Source organism: Panthera onca, chromosome D1, assembly GCF_046562875.1.
Source record: "Panthera onca isolate mPanOnc1 chromosome D1, mPanOnc1 haplotype 2, whole genome shotgun sequence".
Classification (NCBI taxonomy): Eukaryota; Metazoa; Chordata; class Mammalia; order Carnivora; family Felidae; genus Panthera; species Panthera onca.
Genome location: NC_138348.1, coordinates 38,771,143 through 38,792,571, shown reverse-complemented (window position 1 = coordinate 38,792,571; position 21,429 = coordinate 38,771,143). Strand labels below are relative to the sequence as shown.

General features: G+C 39.8%; 1 protein-coding gene across 2 annotated transcripts in view; it reads left to right on the top strand.

The window, feature by feature from the left end:
- Positions 1–21,429, top strand: part of NELL1 (neural EGFL like 1) — an 875,786-nt gene that overhangs the window by 224,728 nt on the left and 629,629 nt on the right. For both annotated transcript variants that reach the window (XM_060606214.3, XM_060606213.3), the window contains exon 12: positions 6,669–6,797. In XM_060606214.3, coding sequence (XP_060462197.2) covers positions 6,669–6,797 — 129 coding nt within the window. The remainder of the gene's footprint in view (positions 1–6,668; positions 6,798–21,429) is intronic.

The window sequence follows — 21,429 nt, the reverse complement described above, 5'->3', positions numbered from 1 at the left end:
GTTTAGTTCTGGCTGGGGGAGCTATGAGTGCCTGCGAGGACATCCAGATGGATTGTCAGGTGGCTGTTGGCTATGATAACCTGTAAAGTGGGGTATGCTGGATAGTCAGTGCTATTTCCTGTGCCCTTACAGAGGACTCTGAGCCTTTATTCTTGTTTCTAGGGAAGAGTAGATATTCTCAACCACGTGCCAGAAATGATAGGGTACAAGCATTGACCTACACTTAGTTTTGCTAAGAATGGATGGGCAGAATCTGGGGTTGGGTCCTAAGTGGACCTATTTAGAAACACTTTGTAAGACATAGAAGGGTTGAGATCCATTGAGTGTAAGCATTAGTTGTCTAAACTTCCAAGTATTGAAATTGTATAAGAATTATTTCCTCAGTGTTCTTAACAAGAACTTCAGAGTCAAATCATGATCCTGTCTATGTTAACTTGGATAAAAAAGTGAGTCTCAACCACATTTTCCTAATGTGTGAAGTGAGGATAATAGTGATTTTTAGCAGTGTTAAGGGTTTTGTGAGGTAAGGTGTTTAATATGCTTAGCACTATGTCTGGCATGTTGGAAGAAGTCAATAAATAGCAGTTTTTGTAATTAAGATGTTCTCTGTATTTGGGCCAGTCCTAGTCGAAAGAACTCACTATGTGCTTCTATTATAGGAGAATAATTCTGGAGGCTCAAGTCACTTATTCAAAATAGTCAAGTAAGCACTGCTATAAACATTGGGGTACATGTGCCCCTATGCATTGTCAAATTGGCTTCCATACAACACCCAATGCTCATCCCAAAGAGTGCCCTCCTCATTGCTCATCACCCACTTTCCCCCCAACTGTTGATGGGGGGGGGGTGGGGGAGAGAGGAAAGTAGGTGATGGGCATTGAGGAGGGCACTCATTGGGATGAGCACTGGGTGTTTTATGGAAGCCAATTTGACAATAAATTATATTAAAAAAAAAGTCAAGTAAAAGAACTTGAATATTGGGCTGTGTGTGTGTAGTCTACAATCTGGTCACAGCTTCTAATTCTGAAAAAAAAAAAAAAAAGATTTAAGGAAGAGGGTAACTTTGAGTAGTCTCATGCATCAGACCATGTTGATAACCAGCTGAAGGAAAAATTATACAAGGGCTAGCTAGAGGGCTTGTTAAGAGATTGTAGGTAGCAACTGAAGACTGATACCCAGGAAGGGAAGAATCTGTATCCCAATGTCATGGTATGGAGACACATCAGATAAGAAAGACAAAGTCTTTAGAAGGATTCTGAAATGTGGAGAATTGAGGATTTATGATTTGGCAGCCAACTCTGATCCTGGAGTGGAGTTTAAAGAATGAGGATGTCCAGCTGGGGGTGGTGAAAGTATCCTAAAACTGGATTGTGGTCATGGCTGCACAACTGTGTAAACTGATTAAAAATCATCAAGGTGTATCTTTACAATAGGTGAATTTTATAAGATGTAATTCATACCTCTATAAGGAAGAAAAATGGTAACTAGCAAACCAGTCATATTTGCCTTCCAGTTGGTTAGGAGGGTGGAGGCATTAAATGCCACTATAGATTAATTTATCTGTTCCTTCACTCATTAATTTACCCTCCCATGTTTCTGGCTGGCTGTGTGTCCATCCATCTGTAAGCCATCCCATCCAGTTACCCTTGTGGGGGTAACTTTGGTTGAGAGAAATAAATCAGACCTAGACCCTAGACTTTGAAGATGTTAGTGTGATTGAAGATAGGATATTTTGTTAAAAATATTTGGTATTGGGGTGTCTGGTATTGGGGTAACTGAGTAACCCAGACAGTTAAGTAAACTCAGTCAGTTAAGCATCCGACTTCAGATCAAGTCACGATCTCATTGTTTGTGAGTCTGAGCGCTGCATAGGGCTCTCTGCTGTCAGCATGGAGCCTGCTCAGATCCTCTGTCCCCCTCTCTTTGTGCCCTTCCCCCCTTCTCAGAAATAAACAAGCATTAAAAAAATACATGAAATTACTTCACAGAAAATAGATATATTGATGAGAAGAAACCTAAATTGTAATCCATTTGTGTCTTTATGTGCAAAAGGATATCTTCTTAATATTTTGGATGTCGGAATGCTTAGGAATTTGTTGCTTTGGGGAGGGCAGTGAAATAACATGGCAATGGATAACCTTGGCCTCAGACTCTGGCTTCTGGCTCTGTGTACCTTCCATAATTAACTTCTCCAAACTCCATCCGCTGAATCTATAAAGTACAAATAGTAATTTCAGTTTTGTAGGGTTGTTAATAGAATTACATGGGATAATGCATGTAAAAACACTTAGCTGAGTGCCTACCATTTGTGTTAATAATTATTATTATTACATTTCTGCCAGATTATTTGACATTCTCCAACTGTATCCTTCTTCCTCACGGGGTTGGAGTCCCATTCCTTTTTCTAGGATTTGTGCCCACCCCTTCTCATGTTTCTACCTGGGATGAACTCAAGGTCAAGTTTTGCATCATCTAGAAGTGATTTCTCCTTCTCTGAAACACTGATTATTTGTACTATTCACATCTCACTTCACATAGATTGCCTTGTATTTCTACTACCCCTGTATTTGGCTTGTCTCCCTTTAGTTTGTAATTTCCTTGCTGGCAGAGACTATGTCTCAAACATCTTTACTTTTCTCTCAGAAGCTTGCATGGGTGCTTCAGTCCACAGAAATGGATGCCCCATAAATATTGATTATTCACTCCTGCAGGAAGGCAAGCAGATAGTGAATAAATACTGCTTGAAAGGAGGCCTGGATTAATTAATTAAACACATGCTTTTGGCACAGTGGTCAGGCCCAGCCAAAGTAGATTTGACATTAAGATTGGTTTGTCCCATGGGCCCTTCATTGTCCTTGAAAATACAATTTACCCAACTTTCTGCATTGTGAATTGACGTGGCATACGCTTGATAGAGATGCATTGGGATATCAACATTGTCTGAGTGGCTTTTTTCCTGCCTGTCAAATGCATGCAGAAGGAAAAGGACAGTTACAGTCTCCTGGAAAAAAAGAGAAAAGAAACAAAGAATACATGTCATAATGGATGCACATGTGACCTTGGGTCGAACTTCACAATGAAAGAAAACGTGACAACTTAATTATTGATCAATTCTGACATGGGGAGGAAAGTGTAGCCCCTTTATCTGGCACTGAGCTAAGATGTCTGAAAATGGTCCCTTTGGTAGCAAAATCTCAAGTCTTTTTATTTGTAATGATTATTGTAAGCCTTTAAAGCCCTAGTAGCAGTGTTTTTGACTGACAGAGGTGGTAGGTTTCCAGTAAGTTAAGTTTTTGCTCTCATTTTGATTGGGGCAGTTAACAGGTTATAAGTAGTGAGGCTGAGTCTGATACTATCTATGGATCCACTCTCTGATGTCCTGAGGAACAGCTACATCTTTCACTTTGTATCCTGAAGTTTTGTTGTCTGGGAGGATATAGGATATGGTGAAAAGTACATGGGCCTTGGAGTTCACCAGACCTAATTTAGAACCCTGGCATCTCCATCCTCTGTCTACTAGCTAGATAATAGTTTAATCTTCTCCTTCCTTATCTAGAAGTGGAGGAGAACAGCGTTACTAAGTTACTTTGAACTGTAGTTGTTGTCCACGTTATCATAATCCTTCTCATCTTTGTGGCTAACATTTGTTGACCTCTTCATATGTACCAAGGATTGCTCTAAGTGTGCTACATGGAGTAGCCAGTTTAACTCATTAATTCATGTGTATTAGGAAGTGTAATGCCATGCATTATATTATATTGTAGGTGTGTGAATCTTATTATTTAATAATAGTATCTTTTAAAATTCTGTTTCAAAGGGAAAAAAAAGTTACAGAATGCCATCACCAAAATGATTTAAGCTTGGAGTTTATAAAATTCAATGAGTTTTATCTTGGTTAAAGCCAGAAGCTATTGTTCACATGATAAATATGCAAAATATAAAAGCAGAGCTATTTTGGTTGAATCCAGGGTGGGGGACTTGAGCCCTACCTGACCACTCATTTGTGCCCCAGGCTCTGAGCAATAGTTTCAAAATCACTGATGTTGTCCCTTCCCAGTGTACCTGTCTAGGTAGGTGAAGTGATTTATTGTGCTTGTGGCTGCAGAACCTGTGTTAGAATTGAAATCTCCTGCCTCCAAGAACCATTCTTGTCTATGAGACCACAATATGTGATCTAGCAATATAGTTCACTGAAATGTACTAGTTCAAGTTGATAAAGCACATTCATAACCTTATTGTATTTGAACTTTTGTGGTAGGAATAACATATTCCTCCTAGTTCACCTAAAAACGCTGCACCATAAATATCCCCAAATTTGGTGGAGTTGGCAATAAGGGGAAAAATCAGAGACCAGAAATACTGAAAAAAGTGATTCCATCGAGATAAGCAAGAACACTGGAGTTGGGATTTGCCACGAGGGCGATGTCTAATCCCTGGTGGTAGAATCTGCCTCTAATAGACACTGCCAACAGATGGGAGACAAAGTCTGGGGCTTGTGTGAGATGCATAAATCAAGAACCTTGAGGGGAGAATCCTCGTTGGGTGGCTAGGAGAAACCTCCTTTGCAAAAGGAGACTGATCTATCAGTCTTGACTCTAGATAAGGGGGTATGGAGGAGAAAAGATTGCATTCCTGAAAGCTTAGGGCCTGAATTTATTCTACCTGTGTGGCTCAATCATCATGTCCCAAAGCAAAATACAAAGTGTTTTTGGGTTGATGGTTCCTTTGGGAACCTGAAGGAATCAAACACAAACCTTCACTGAAGAAATGCCATTTTATTTATTTATTAAAAAAAAAAAAATTTTTTTTTTTAACGTTTATTTATTTTTGAGACAGAGAGAGACAGAGCATGAACGGGGGAGGGTCAGAGAGAGAGGGAGACACAGATTCTGAAACATGAAGAAATGCCATTTTAAACCCCAAATCTCAATTCCCACAGATTAAATTATAAAAAAATATGTGCTCACAAACTGAGGAATCACTGAAAACAAGAATCACTGAAAACAAGTCATGCACAATACTTAGCGAAACTACAAACCACAAAATCAGATGTACAAAAACTGAAGATCCTGGAATTATTGATGTAAGACAAACGTGTCTCCTGCTTTTTTAAAAAAGGAAATTAAGCAGCACCTGGGTGGCTCAGTCAGTTAAGCGTACACCTTCAGTTCAGGTCATGATATCCTGGTCCATGAGTTCAAACCCTGCATTGGGCTCTGTGCTGACAGCTCAGAGCCTTGGAACCTGCTTCAGATTCTGTCTCCCTCTCTCTCTTCCCCTCCCCCACTTGGATTCTGTCTCTCTCTTTGAAATAAATGTTAAAAAATAAAAGCTCTTCAAAAAAATAAAAAAGGAAATTAAAAGATGAAAAAGGGACTGTGGGATTTGACCAAGGAGACAAAATAAGAATTCTAGAAAATCTGTGAAATAAAAATGCTGTTGATAAGTGAAACTGACCACGACCCAGGCCAAAAGAGAATAAAGATATGTCTGGAAGTTACACAGAATTCAGTACAGAGAGAAAAAGGGAGTAGAAATAGGAAAGGAAGGCTGAGTAGCATGGAGAAGAGCTTGAGAAGGAATAACATTTATCTGATTGGAGTTCTGAAAAGAGAGAGAAAATGGTGAAGAGAAGTTCTGAAGAGACACTCCCTGTGAATGTTCCAAATTGATGAAAGATTTGATCTTTAGATTCAGAAATCCCAAGGAATCATAGGAAGAAGAAATAAAAATGAACTTACCCTGGAGTAAAATTAAAGAATACAAAAGGACATTTAAGCAAATTAAGATTGAGCACAGTCACTTTCAAATTATCTTCACTAAAGGAATTTGTAAAGGGCACTTGAGAGAGAAAAAGAATTATCCTGGAAGCCATGTCTGCGATTCAAGAAGGAATGTTGGGAAAATAAATACGGAACACACGGTTTAAAAAGGATGCCCCTGGAAACCTGCTCGGGGATGTTTCTTGCCGCGTTGTTTGTGATTCAAAACCTGCAAATATCCCCAGTGCTCATCTGTAGTGTAATGGATAGATGGTGGAATATTGACGCCACAGAGTATTATACAACATTGATGAATAAACTGTAGCTACAGGCAATAGCAGGGATGAATAGAAAATACACCATAGAGAATATGTAAAATATAATTTCTTTCATGTGGAGTTCAAAATGGGCATAAACTGAATGATCTATTTAGAAATAAGCACCTATATATGGCAAATGATAAAAACATGCAAGGGAGTGATAAACACAAAATTCAGGATAGTCCTCTTTGATGGTTGGGAGGGGACTCGGGGAGATGTAATCAAGGGGTACTGATAATCTGGTCGTGTTCATTTTATATATTCATGTAGATTCATTTTACATATTTCCTGTGAGTCATAAGTTTTACAATAAGGCGATTATAAAAAGATTGGTTATGTAAGAAAGTGGTGGGAAGGGGATTCAGGGTCAGCCTGGATCAAACATACTTTGAAAAGCATTAAAGAGAAACATCTCAAGCATGTGGTAGTCCAGTTTCCCATTCCTACTCTCCCACCCCCTTCCTAGCCTACCCTTGCATATTGCCAGTGTATGTTTTCATGCATGGTGACAAAATAGTAAAGATAATTCGTGGTTTATTACTTGAAAGTCTTGTGTTGTAATGTAAAATTTTATTTGCTTCTTTAGGTCATAACTTTTGTGCAGAAGGACCTACATGTGGTGAAAACTCAGAGTGTAAAAACTGGAATACAAAAGCTACTTGTGAGTGCAAGAATGGCTACATTTCTGTCCAGGGAGACTCTGCCTACTGCGAAGGTAAGTCAGCTATAATAAAGTCATTTGTGAGAAATGTACTCCTGGTAGACATGGTTGAAATTGAAAGCTGTCACTTGGCTCTGGTCTTCTGGGATCCTACCAGAAATTATATCGGCTACTTGGGTGCTCTGTTCTCCTCGTTTATCCAGGCTTCTCAGTAGCATGTGGAAAGGCAGACCTTTGGAGGGAGTTCTGAAACACAGCAAAGCAACAAAAGTGGCAGGGCCATGTCAAATCCCATGTTCTGCTTTCACTGTATGTAATAATCACTGGCAAAACCATAAACACATGATGTTCTTTTGCCTTATTTGAGTGAATTAGTATTTCCAAGTTCAACTGAAGGTTATAGGGTGGGTCCTCTTTTTGAATGCTTTGATACTAGCTTATACCTGACTGCCTTTTTCTTCACCTGCCAAGGTCAGAAGTTTTTTTTTCAATTGGGTTTCTAAATGACTGATTCATGGGTTGCTAATTCATAAACTATACTAAAAGTCACAGTGACAGATGGACTCATAACTTTGGCACTTGGATGGATGCCATTACAGGGGTTAGTGGCTTCAGGCATCAGTGATCCCCATTTCCACTCTAGAGAGCAGAACAACTCTATGTGAATGCCTCTTTCCAGGCTTAGCATTCCACCTTGATGGTGGTGAGCAATGCATACTCCTGCTCCTGTGTAATCCCCTAGTATCCCAGCCCAGCTGGCTCAGTCTCATCAGTTTGAGAAGTTCTAATGGGCAAAGTGGGGGCGAAGCTGTTTCTGTGTCTTGGTTGGACCCAATCATTCCTGACCGATTCACTAACAATGTATTGAACCTTGTGCTCTCTTAATTGGGAAGGTAGAGGTCTTGAATGGAATGAATGCTGTAAATCCTTGGTCATGCTCTTCTAATTGGTTTGGTTCTCCACTGGCTCACGTATTCTCAAGGTAAAGATGATTCATGATGAAAATGGTTTTTTCCATTCATTCCGTTTGTATCATTGATCCCTGCTTAATTTCTTGGCTTTGATTAAACCTCTTCAGTTGTTAAGAAGATGTGTGTAATGCTTGCTGGTGCTCAGTACCTGGTGGGTGGCCTTTGGTTTTGATCTCTTCTAAAAGACTTTGTCCATTACTGCTTTGGTTCTCATTAACGGTACAGTATAACCAACAGGTCTTTTCCCTTTCTCTTTTATATCTTTCTTTCCACCTTTGCTTACTTTTATTGATTTGAACTTGATTAGAGAAACATGCCATTTGGGAGGATGAAGTTTCCCCTTTGCTTTATGAATCCTTTTTCATCTATCCTTCAATATCCTGGTACTCATTTGTCAGTTTTGAGGAAGAGGACTGATAACATCAGTACTTCATATTAATATTTATTTTTTTTAATCTTAGGCTGTTTTTTATTTTTTGGTCAGAAAATTAATTTCAGAACTTTAAAATTTGAACATTCTCCCCCTCAGTTTCCATGGAAAATCCTACAAAGCAGGTAATGTTCTAAAAATTTTACTGTGCCCTTCTGTTATCTGTGGGGATAGACTATGAATAATTAAAATAATGACAGAGGAAACTCAAAATCATTTGAATCTTGATCCTCCCACTGGCAGAACCAGTACACCTACCACTCCTGGCTCCCCTTAGCTATTGAGAGCTAGCAGAATATGGCAGAAAATTACTGCTGTGCAAGCTGTTTGGGACTCTGATTCATTCCTCATCAATGCCATTTTTAATTGCATAGAATAAACTCCGTGAGTAGCCATTTGTGATAGTAAATCTGCCCTTTGTGTGAGAGGCCTTATTTGTCAGTAAGTGATTTTAGGTCTCATCACTGTTTTCTTGGACATACTTCTCTTTAGCCTAGTGTATGTACCTGGCTTTGGGCCACAGTGCACTGCGGTGCTACCTTTGGTAATGGTGATGTGCTAAAGCTTCAGTCCTTTCTCTCTTGCTGTGGAGACTTTCTACAAGTCCCAGCAGGCTTGTACATGGAGAGGATGAGAGCCCCAAGAAGAAATGACCAAACATTAGAGTCCATGTATGAGATAAGAATAGAACTCATCTGGATGGGAGGCCCTGAGAACAAAGTAGAGTGAATATCAACATTTAGAGCAGAAGCCCATTTCTCGTTCCATCCTGCCATCTTCAGCACATTGGACTAGGGGCTTATTTTCCTCCGGTGGCTGATGACTGCCATGGCCCTAGGCATAGTGTTCTAATACCAGTGTCACAAGCAAGCAAAGAAGGAAGGGGAATGAATGGGTTACAGACCTTCTCTGTGTGAAGTTCTGTTTTTTGTGTTTAAGGAAAGTCCTTCCTGGAAGATTCCCTGTAACCCCCTGTCCCCGCCCACATGCAGATTTCCACTCTCCTGTTTTTCAGACCTGGGTTACATCTTCTTCGACCCTAGACCAACTTTTGGGCAAGGAGAATGAGAGGGCTGTTACTGGTTTGGGTTGTATTCAATTCTTGGGAGCTGGGGTAGGGGTTTTCCTTCCCTGAAACCAAATGATCTTTGCCCTTTACCTGAACCACTTAGGACTGTGGCAGTGAGAGGAGGAGAGTGGTTTTCGGTGGGCAAAAAGCAATGCCTGTCCCATTGTTTTATGGTTAAATGCAGTTTATGGTCATTTTCCCAGCTCTGTCCTCAGGTGGTCTGCGATGGTCTGATGGACAAGATTAGAGGTCACCAAGTGCCCACCTGGGTACCAGGGACTCTCAGGCTGAGTTTGTTGTCTTGCCATAGTCTAGAGAGAGGTAGATAACTTTTGAACTGCCTCAGGCAAGTTATTTTTTTACTCTGAGTAAATGGAGTGAAAATGACCCGTGGTACAAACCACAACGAACAAGACTGCCTTGCAAATTAAAACAAAATATTACACACATTGTCCAGGCTATCTTGAAAAGCCCATTCAAGGCTCTCAGTGGAAAAAGAAGCACAAAAGGCTTTCAATTTTCTTAACTTCCTTGGGTAGTAGCAGAGATACAGTATTAAAGACTCCTGCTCTATAGAGGTTGCCAGAGAAACTGCCATAAAGATATGGGAATTCTTAGCCAATCAATGGAGGATAATAAGACCTTTTGTCAGCTCTGATACAATTCACAGGAGATCGTTTCATTTTGCCTCGTCCAACTCAGCACCAACATTCCCCATTTTGAAGATAGTTTTAGTTGGATTTTGGTGTTTTATGTATCTGGTCTGCTGAGGTGTTTGATCTCTGCGATGACATTTTCACTGAGTTGGTCTTAAATAGTTTCTGATATACTGGCTTAAATTAGAGGCAGTTTCTGAGGAAAGTATAGCAATTGGAGGTCTGCTCATAATCTTCTTGAATTTGGAGTCTGTATAAATAGTCTCATTAACGTTTTCTTGCTGGAGTAAAAATTATTTAGAAAAAGAAAAGGATAATGTGATGTCATATACATCATACCGTCTGCCAGGCATGGGAAGTACTACAATTAGCATTAAGTCACAGTAACTTCTACTTACAGACTACTCTGAATTTTTCAGACTTCTTTTATGTATATTGTACTCTTTGAGACTTAAATCTGTGAAGAAAGCGGCAGCATTGACCATATTTAACTATGTTGTACAAGTGCCAGACACTCATACTCAGAGAAATGAAGTAAAGATAATACTCAACTTGCTTCTACTCCCTACCTTCCCTCCCCCCATCCCATTTCTTTTTTTTTTTATTTTTTTTTTATTTTTTTTATTTTTTTTATTTTTTTAATATATGAAATTTACTGTCAAATTGGTTTCCATACAACACCCAGTGCTCATCCCAAAAGGTGCCCTCCTCAATACCCATCACCCACCCTCCCCTCCCTCCCACCCCCCCTCAACCCTCAGTTTGTTCTCAGTTTTTAACAGTCTCTAATGCTTTGGCTCTCTCCCACTCTAACCTCTTTTTTTTTTTTTTTTCCTTCCCCTCCCCCATGGGTTTCTGTTATGTTTCTCAGGATCCACATAAGAGTGAAACCATATGGTATCTGTCTTTCTCTGTATGGCTTATTTCACTTAGCATCACACTCTCCAGTTCCATCCATGTTGCTATCCCCCCATCCCATTTCAATGTTGTATTTTTGTTTAAAATATTAGCTGCCTCCTTGAGCCAATGAAATATCAGTGGGTGTGACCTGTATTTCAGGGTAGAAGCTTTAAGAGCTATTGTAGGGTTCCACCTCATTCTCTTCCCTCTGTAACACAAAATTGGCAGTATGCCAGGGCAGGGCTGCAGTTCCAGAATGAAGAGGACAAGGAGCAGGGGGACAACTGACAGGTGATGGGCATGTGGCATGAAGGAGAAATAATTGTGTAAATCACTGAAATGTTGGAAGGTGTAATTATCTGAGGGTGCAATTGCTTTTGCATAACTTAGCCAAAGTCTACCTTACCCTGCCTGAATTATTTGATAGAAGTTTTGTGGTTTCAGAAAGGTACCTCTAGCTCAGTGCCCATGACTGAAAGCAATTTTTTTTTTAATGGAACAAGCATTGAAGATTACTGGAAAAAGTGCCAATGGAGTGGATCATTAATAGTCTGTTCTGGCTATGCTGCCACACAATAGACTTTTTGCAGACCACAAGTTGTAAATTAGTGCTTTGTTATGGCCGATTCCAATATGGGAAATTGGATTTCCCAATTACCATAATGAAACAGTGCATGTCAGAAACTTAGCAAATTGTCTGGTATCCACTAAACATTTAATGGATCACAACAGATACCATTATCATCGTCATTAACTTACATCATTAACACTTAGGAAGATCTTAGGATTTGAAGAGTGTGTACTCACTGAGGCCAATACTTTGTGAAAGTGGGTTTCCATCGTTACATCTTGTGGGAGAGTGTTCTTAGATGGAAGGATTAGATTTTATCAGTTCCGTCCACAGTGTATTGTTGGCGGAGGGGTATGAAACATATTTATAATGATAAAATCCTTTTTTTTTTAAACATGAGTGGGATTGTATTCAAGAAAATGTTGTGGAACAAAATAACCTATATGGGTATGAATTTAACAATTTCATGTAACAAAAGCACTGAAATGTCTGAAACACAGCAACTGATAAGCAAGGTGATTGAAAACTTCTTTCGCGTAACTAGGGGTGATAAAGTGTTAAGAGGCTGGTAAAGTGGCAGAAAGGTCAGTGGTCAAATGAGATGATTTCAGAATAGCTAAGGTGGTACATATTTATTGGATGCAGAGGCTAGTCTGTATGCAATTCCATAGAAACAAGATGCTGTAAACTCTTGATGAAGAGACTGCATGGGAGAACATCTAGTTGCTTAATTATACTTCTAATTATGCAAGGATTAATCAGGTAACTCTTGTTGTTTTGATTGTTATAAAATGCATGAGCTTCATGATACATGTAGCCCAATTTATACTTGAATCTGGACTTCAGTCTCCTGAAGTCCTGCTTTGGACAGCATAAGGATCATAAGGCTCTGTTGAGTATTCATGTTAATAGAATCTTAACTCTAAGCTCCAGCTCCTGTTTATTTCCAGGGATTCAGAATACTTGAAATAAGAATACCCTGAAGTATCCTTTTTACCCCCATTTAGCCTACATGACTAATAGGTCTTCTGGTACCTAGTTATCTGTCAACCCCATGCCCCATGCCCTATCTTTCCAAGACTGTGATCTCTATCTGGCCTTTGCTTTGCTCATAATAACCCATGTGTCACCTTCTTCCCAGCACCAGATAGAGATGAGCCTTATTCCTGGTGTTGATTTTGTCTCTGCTGCTTTGTCAAGGGTATTGATGAAAGGCATCAGCTTCTTCTCTCCCACCCTCTTGAGCTCTTGCTGCTTTTTACCAACCCTCTTTCCCCTCTAACTCTCTTCTTGGAATTATTAAAGAAAAGAAAAAGCCCAAATCCAAATCTTGGTTACTGCATTTGGGTTAAACCACTGGGTTAATTGTTAAGCTCTGGGGCTCAGGAAGGAGCCCCAGATAATCCAAGTGGAACAGTCGTCAGGACTAATGTTAAAGTGGCACTATTTTGTTTCTTCAAGCCTTGTTTCAAAAGATCATTTGTAGGATATTGTTTGGAATTTTTAGTTATTTCTTTATGGTAAAAGTGTTGTAAGTGTTGATGAGGTTTCCAGGCTAGCTCATTGTAGCCTAGCTAACTCATTGTGCCCCTGAAGTGTTATACTACAAAGCTCTGCTGAGTTCAGGATGCTGAGAACAGAGGACTGTGTTCTCCCAATCTCCATTAATGGCACTTCCATCCACAGACTTGATCCATTCACAAAGTGTAGAAGTTCTCAGTCCCATTCTTCCCCTCGCACCCAATATCTGCTATGTCAGGAAATCTTACTGGTATTCCCTCCAAAATGAGTCCCAAGTTCACCCATGTGTTGCTATGACTCCAGTCCAAGCCTCCTTTATCTCTTGGCTAGTGATTGTGACGGTGTCTTGTCTGTTGGAATCCATTCTGCAAACATTGATCAGATTGGGCTTTTTAAAATGTAAGTCAAGGGCGCTGGGGTGGCTCTGTCCCTTAGCGTCTACCTTGGGCTCAGCTCATGATCTCGCAGTTCATGGGTTCGAGCCCTGCATCAGGCTCTGTGCTGTCAGCTCAGAGCCTGGAGCCTGCTTCAGATTCTGTGTCTCCTTCGCTCTCTGCCCATACCCCACTCATGCTGTCTCTGCTCTCTCTCAAAAATAAACAAACATTAAAAAAGGAAATAACATGTAAATCACATTCTTCTCATTGTCGACAATGGTCTAATGGTTCTCTTGCCCCTTAGAATAATATCCCAGTTAGGTCCTGTGTCACACTGTATGTGAACCAGAACCTACCTACTTCTGTCTTCATCTCCTACCACTCTTTCTGATGCCCACTCTTCTCTGATCACACCATAATTCTTTGTGTTCCTTGAACAGGCTTGTGCGATAAAATCATTCTTTCCTCAGCCTGGGATACTCTTCACCCACATCTTCCCTAATTTGCTTTCTAGTGATCATTTAAGTTGTAGCTCAAATGCCACCACGTTAGAAAGGCCTCTCCTAACTATTCTCACCAAGTTAGCTCTGTTACTACTCTTAGCTACTCTCTGTAGCATTTTATTTCCTTCATTGCACTTATTGTCTAAAATTGTGGTGTTTTCCTGCTTAAAGGTGGGTGATGTTTTCTCCTTCGAATATAACCTGAGTGATGGTAGCAATTTTATCTTATTCATTGTGTCTCTAGCACCTGGAAAAGTGCATAGTACGTTGAAGACACAGAACAATGTTTTAAATTTATGAAGGGATGGAAATCTCAAGCTGATGCTTGCCTTTCTGTATCTGTGACACTGCTTTCTTTCTTGTATGAGAGTTGTTGTCTTAGTATGGTAAGGGCTTCTTTTTAGAGTGCAGAGTCTGCTCATTTTGCTAACATTCAGTTGCATATAATGCTGAAATGCCACCTGCTCATTTGAGTCCGTGTAAAGAAGACTGACAGGAGAGTCAGTTTTCACAATAATTTTGGTCACTTTTTTTGGCCAAAAAAATCACCAAACAGTCCAATTAAAAAATGGGCAGAGGATCTGAATAGATGTTTTTTCAAGGAAGGCATACGCATGGCAAGAGGCATATGAAGAGATGCTAACATCACTAATCAACATGTAAATGCAAATCAAAACCACAATGAGCTCTCACCTCACACTTGATAGAATGGCTGTTATCAAAAAGAAGCAGTAACAAGTGTTGGTGAGGATGTGATGAAAAGGGAACTTTTGTGCCCTATTGATGGTAATGCAAATTGGTGTAGCTACTTTGGAAAACAATATGGAGGTTCCCCAAAAAATTAAAAAGAACTACAGTATGATCCAGCAATTCCATTTTTGGGTATTTGAAGAAAATGAAAATACTAATTTGAAAAATTTATGCACCCCATTGTTCATTGCAGCATTGTCTCCTATAGCCAAGGTATGAAAATAAAAGTATCCACTGATGGGATGGATGGGTAAGGAAAATGTACATACATACAATGGAATTCAACCATAAAAATGTCTTGCTCTTTGTGACAATGTGGATGGACCTTGAGGGCATTATACTGAGTGAAATAAGTCATACAGAGACACACAGTGTATCATCTCACTTATAGATGCAATCTAGAAAAAACAAAGTAAACTGAGCTCATAAACACAGATTGGTGGTTGCTGGGCATGGGGAATGGGTGGAGGATCCAAGGGGTGAAGCGGGGTCAAAAGGTACAAATTTCCAGTGGTGAAATAAGTCATGGAATATAATGTCCAACGTGGTGCCTATGTTACTAATACTGTATCCCATATTTGAAAGTTGCCAAGAGAGAAGATCTTAAAAGTTCTCATCACACAGAAAAAAATTGTGACTATGATGATGGATGTTAGCTATATATCTTGTGATCAGTAGGCAGTATACACAAATATCAAATCATTTTGTACACCTGAAACTAATACCGTGTTATATGTCAATTATACCTCAGTACAAATACATTTTAAAAATTACAGAAAAATTTCTTGTGGCTTAACCCAATAGAAACTTTCATTTTCTTTCAGATGGATGTTCCTGGTTAGCAGGTAGATTTCCTTATACTTGGGATTCTGGGACCCAGGCTGTTGTCCTCTTTCGCTCTAGCATGTATAATATGTGGCTTCCAAAGTTGGCATGGAAGGGGAAAGGGATTAGCAGGTGATGAGTGTGAGGTTTTTATAGAGTCTGCTGGCCACATTCCACTGGCCAGAGCTTAGCCACCGGCTATACCTAACTGGAAGAGAGCCGTGTAAATGTTGTCTAGCTCTGTGCCCAGGAGGATAAAGAATTTGTTTTGGTGAATGGTTTTACAGTCTTGCCACAGTTTCTCGATGAAAACATCTCCCCCCATTATTTTTATGTTTTTTACTTTTTATTGCCTGTGTCCCACCAAATGGACTTCTGGCTTCAATGGATTGTATTAAAACTTGCTTACTTGGAAACTGGATAGGATTTAACTAAACTGTCACTTGTACTTTGTTGTTTGCATTATCACCAGGCCTTCCTGTGGCTTTCATTGTATCACATCACCTGGATTTGTTCTGTCCCCAGTATACCCTATATGCCAAAGTGACCCATCCTTCCATAGAAAATTCACAGCCTCTCACATGCTAGCGTTCTGACTTTTATGCTAGAAGGAAAGCAATTCATGGAACAGGCTTACACACATCTATAAAAGATTGATGTCCACATAATGTTCCCAGAGGTAAATGTATTCTTTAAAGAGGTTGCTTATTAATTAAGAAAATCCCCAAACAGTTAAATTTCAAACAGCATAGCAAAAGGAAATGAAAAATCAAACCAATGTGGATGTGGAAGAGAGCACTTTTAGGCATGGGCACTAAACAGATTGTCCCTGCCTGGGTGTTTGCCTTGGTAGTCTGCTAGCCTTAAATAGTCCTCCTTTCTAGCATTTTCCCTCCCTCCTTTTTTTCTTGACAACTCTCAGGACAGTGATGTAGTGAAAGAACATTGAACTCTAAGGATAAGGAGATCTTGACTGATCCTGGCTCTACCACTTAATCACTTGGGTGACCTTGGAAAGTCACTCAGTTCTTCCGTGTCTTGATTTTTCTCAAAGTGCAAACAGGACTTTAAACAAGACTTATATAGTACCATTTGGCTGTGAATGTTAAATAAGAGACTGAATATGAAAGCATTTTGTAAAGGCTAAGGCAGCATAGCTATGTACTGTAACATTATTTATGGTAATTATATAATTACACATTATATAATCGTTACTATAAATATTTTCAGCATTGACAGTAATTGGGCTAGTACTTGGTATTCAGCTATCTAGGGTTGAGATACATACACACACACTCTGAATATCTATCAAACTGTGATGGTTAATTTTTTGTATCCTCCTGACTGGGCTAAGGGATGCCCAGATAGCTGGTAAAACATTTTTCCTGCATACTGGAAGAGATGAACATTTGGTTGAGTAGACTGAGTACAGAGATCCGCCCTCACCATTGTGGGTCAGAATCATTCAATCCATTCAGGGTCTGAATGGAACAATAAAGCAAAGGAAGGCTAAATTCCTTCTTGCTCTTCTTGAGGTATGACATCTATCTTTTTCTCCAAGGGGACATTGGAGCTCCTGGTTCTCAGGCTTTCAGACTCTGGGCTCACATAGGCAGCTTCCTGGTCCTTAGGCCTTTGGATTTGGACTGAGTTATATTATCCACTTTACTAGTTTTCCAGCTCATAGGTAGCAGATTTTGGGTCTCCATAATGATATGAGACAACACCTATAATAAATGTCCTGATTGTATATTTGTCAGTCAGTCTATATTGATTATCTGTCTGTCTGTCTGTCTATCTCCTGTTGGTTTTGTTTCTTTGGAGAATCCTGACTAATACATCTCCAACATGTATATTGAGCTATTGTTTTATGTTTAACCCTCTGCTAGTCATTATGGACTTCATGGAAGTGAGGATACATGCAGTGTTCTGGGTGAATGGCACCTGCTAGAATTACGCAGTATGAAGTCTTAAATGTTGTACAGAGTGGCCCTATCAAGGGCATAGGGAAGAGGCAGACCTAGAGTCTTGTCTCATGCTTTCAGCAAATATTAAGCACCTATGTCACTGGGTTGTATATTGCGCCCTGGGAACTCAAGGATGATTAAATCATAGTTCATTTCCTCAAGGAAGTTGTCGTTTAAAGGCAAAGAGAGCCTTGTTATCAGATAATGAAAATACAGTAGGATTTGTTTTATCTTAGGAATTGAATTGGGTGTTAGGAGCACAGTAGTACGAGTAATGCATTCTGCCAACTAGAATCTGCACAGGGTGCCCAGTGGAGGGGGTATTTGAGCTGAGTCCAGTTTTTTAGGAGGAAATATGAGGGAAGGCCATCCTCAGCAGAGAGATTAGCATATATAAAAGTACAACGTGCAAAGTTTAGCATGGTTAGAACATAAAGAGCTTGGTAGGAGATGAGAAAAAGATCTGGCTGATGGTCAAAAGGTAAAGAGTAGTGTAGGCATGCTAAGGAGTTTCAGTTTTATCCTGTAGGCTGGTGTGCATCCATATAGGATGCAGGCATCACAACAGGTTGAAAACTGGATCTATTGAGATATGGAAAAAACATTGGAGCTTTAATTAAAAAAATTTTTTATGTTTATTTTTAAGAGAGAGAGTGTGTGCATGTGAGCTGAGGAGGGGGAGCGAGAATCCCAAAAAGGCTCTATGCCCAGCACAGAGCCTGATGTGGGTCTTGATCTCACAACTGAGATCATGACCTGAGCTGAAATCAAGAGTCAAATGCTTAACTGACTAAGCCACCCAGGTGCCCCTGGGACTTTAATTTCATCTTAGTCTTTTAATTTTCACTTTGGTGTAAGATTTATAATGTACATATTAGTATAATGTGTAAAATAGACAAATATTTTCATATAGGAGGTACATGTTCCCAAACTGTTATCTATGTGGAGGCATGATCAAAACCAGAAATCACTAGTATAAGCTACAGGATATCCAATGGAGGGTCTCTGGTTGGATGACATTATTGGATTGGTATGTTAGGAAAGTTCTATTCATAGCCATATAGAGAGGCCACATTGTGGAGATGCTGGAGTCATGGAGCCAGATTAGGCAACACTGCTTGAATAATTGGTATCTTCATGAGTTCTCAGCCCTGGCCACAGTGGCTACTGAGGAGAATACTCATCATTGAAACAATTAAGATATGGTTGTTTGGCCTTGCTTGGTGCCTTTCTCCAAATCTTCCCAGTGTGTTATGTTTGATTCTTGACCATGACTTCCTTCTGAGAGCTCTGGTGCCTGGCATTTTCCCAGATGAATCTTTCTTGCTTTGTTCTTTGGAGAATTTATCAGAGGGGCTGGGTGGTACCCAGAGGCCAAGCCTATGAGGATGGCCTTATGTTATTTTCCAATGATGTATTTTCACTTTAAGAAATCACCCTGAACCATCTTTTGGCTCACTGTTAGAAGATTTTAGGATTTTAAGTGTCTCCTTGAAAGACATGCATATATTTTATGTATAGTACTTAGCATTTTTATGTAGCAAAAAAAAGGAAGAGAAAAAAGTGAAGTCCCTGCTCATTTTTTTAGGGATAAAAATGGTTATTTAAAAAAAAATTTTTGGTTATTTAAAAAAAAAACAACAAAAAACCTTGAGTTATCTCTAAGATGCCTAATACCTAGATAAGGTTGAGAAGAATTCAACTCAGGAAGCTTTTATTGTGTCCTTGCTTTGGTGGCTGGCATAGTGCCTGCTGTGGCTTCTGCTTCTTGATGAAGCTTGTCTGGGCAAACAATTGTATGCTCCAAATAATTAGGGAAAAATAGTGGAGATACAGTGGAAAGATTCAGCTTAGTTTTGGTGCACTTGGGTTAGAAATTCTGGCTCTCCCATTTTGTGAATATCAATCTCTCTGCTTTTCCCCTTTGTAAAATCAAGGTGCTAATACTTAATAGGGTCTTTTAAGAATTGATACAAGAACTCAAGTGAGTAAAAAGTCTAAGGATTTAGTGTAAACCAGGTTTTAATAAATGTTCTATCACACATAATTGAGTCCTAAATGGTTCAGGATGTGTGTCAGTGAGTAGGGAGGAAGGAGAAGGCTAATTCCTAGAATTAGGGCAAAAGAGGCCCTCAAAGGGATCTTGAAAGACCGGGACAACAATGACTACAAAGGATCATGACTATGTGATTGGGAAGCCTGGGATGCTATGGGAGACTTGAGTTGAGAACATAGGGTGTGATGGAGTTCGCGGACCTCGGGGGAGGGTGAGAAGGAGATCATTGCCAGAGTTGAGAACAGCATCTATGTAGACCTGGAGGTGCCAGAAAGCAATGGAATGTTTAGTTTTTCTGTAACCCAGGGTGGGAGATGGAGAGTGGTAAGTGCAGAGTTAGGAGGCCTTATAGACGTGACGAAGTTTGGATGCTACTCTAGCAGCAATGGGAAGTTGAAGAGTTTGGAAGAGATGTGATAAGATGGAATAGATATTTCTGGAAAATCATTCCGGCTGCAGTGGAGGCTGGCATGTAAAGCAGGAGTTCCAGTCGTCAGTCTGTTGCTCTAACTTATGCAAGAGATCATGGTGAAAATGGAGGTGGGAAGAGGCAGGAGGTGAAATCAACAGGATTGGTTGGTTGATTGGATGTGAGGGGCAGATTGGATATTACATAAAAAGGGAATTTAGAATCAATTCTCTGGTTACTGTGTTTATACCACATCTAACTCTAATGGCTGGGTTTGTGGCTTCCTCCTCTCGGCTCTGATGCCACTCTGTTCAAACCTTTATTAGAGTGCTCATCACACAGGATTTTAGTCACTTTTTCAACATATTTTTCTAGGTTAAGAGCTACTCAAAGGTCAGGCCTGTGTCTGATTCATCTTTGTATGCTCAAGATGCAGCCCGGGGCCTGGAACATAGGAAGTAGATGCACAGAGAATACTTTCTGAATCAACCAGTGGATAAACGAAGGCACGATTCCATGAACAGACTTCAGTGCTCTATGTCTTCTTTCCACTAAGACATTTAGAATTGCACAGAGAGATCTTGTTTTTTCTCCAAGTGGGGAAAAGCCACCTCAAAATGCCTTTCAAATGGGGCTTGCACATCTTTTTATAAGAACCTTCCCTTCCTTCTTTTACCATTGAAAGGATTTGCCAAAAGCCCAGTCTTAGCGAATAACTTCTAAGGAGCTGCTATAGAGATTTGTGGACTTCTTCCTATTCATTTCTGGATGTTTATTTTCTTGCTGCGGAATTTTGTCTTTTGATACTGACACCTGGCTCCTTAGAACTCTACTAATGGGAACTTTTCTGAGCCTTGTTAAAGAAATTGGATGTATCAGATAGATTATAGTTTACCTGTCAATGCTTGTAGCATTGTGCAAACTTATGTTTTGTGTTTAACAGAGTAATAAGTGTATTTATTTAGGATTGGGAGGAAAGAATGGAAATGAGCGTTCTTCTTCCTACCACCAGCAAGTACGCTTAATGAGGGCTGGGATCGCTATTCCTTTTGTTCACTGTTCTAGCTCTAGCACCTTGTAAAGGGCCAGGCAGTGTGCTGAGCAGGTATTTACACTTATTTAATCCTGTGTCTACTTGGTCAATAAAGAAATCTAATATGACACAGCTAGTAAATGACAGAGCCTGGGTTTAATCTCCAGTCCTCCTGACACAAAAAGGAATTCAAAGTCCTGTGCAGTGATGCAGAGAAAAAATAACTACAGTTGATTCCTGTTGTACATTTTTATTTGGCCAGGATACATCTGACTAGGTGACCCATTTCTTCCATTTCTAGTCTATGGCAAATTTCTTACACACAAATACTATGTTCTATCAATATATATTTGTCTTTCTGATGCACCAGCTCATCAGGATTTACAGCAGGCAGGGTAAACCGAGCATCCTTTCTCAATTGCAGAGAAGCTGTGATAAAGAGCAATTCTCAGGATCCCTGGGAAATTTTAGTTAGCTCTTCTTTCTTGGGCTATTCTTCTGGGAATCCAAAGGACATTGGGCACTTTCACGTTGAGGCTTTAGTATCTCTTATTGCTCTGAGTATAGATAGTTAAAGGGAATCTGTTTAATGTGAAGTTTGAAATTCTTAAATTTTAAAGAAGAAAAGTGGCTTTAGGACTTTCTACA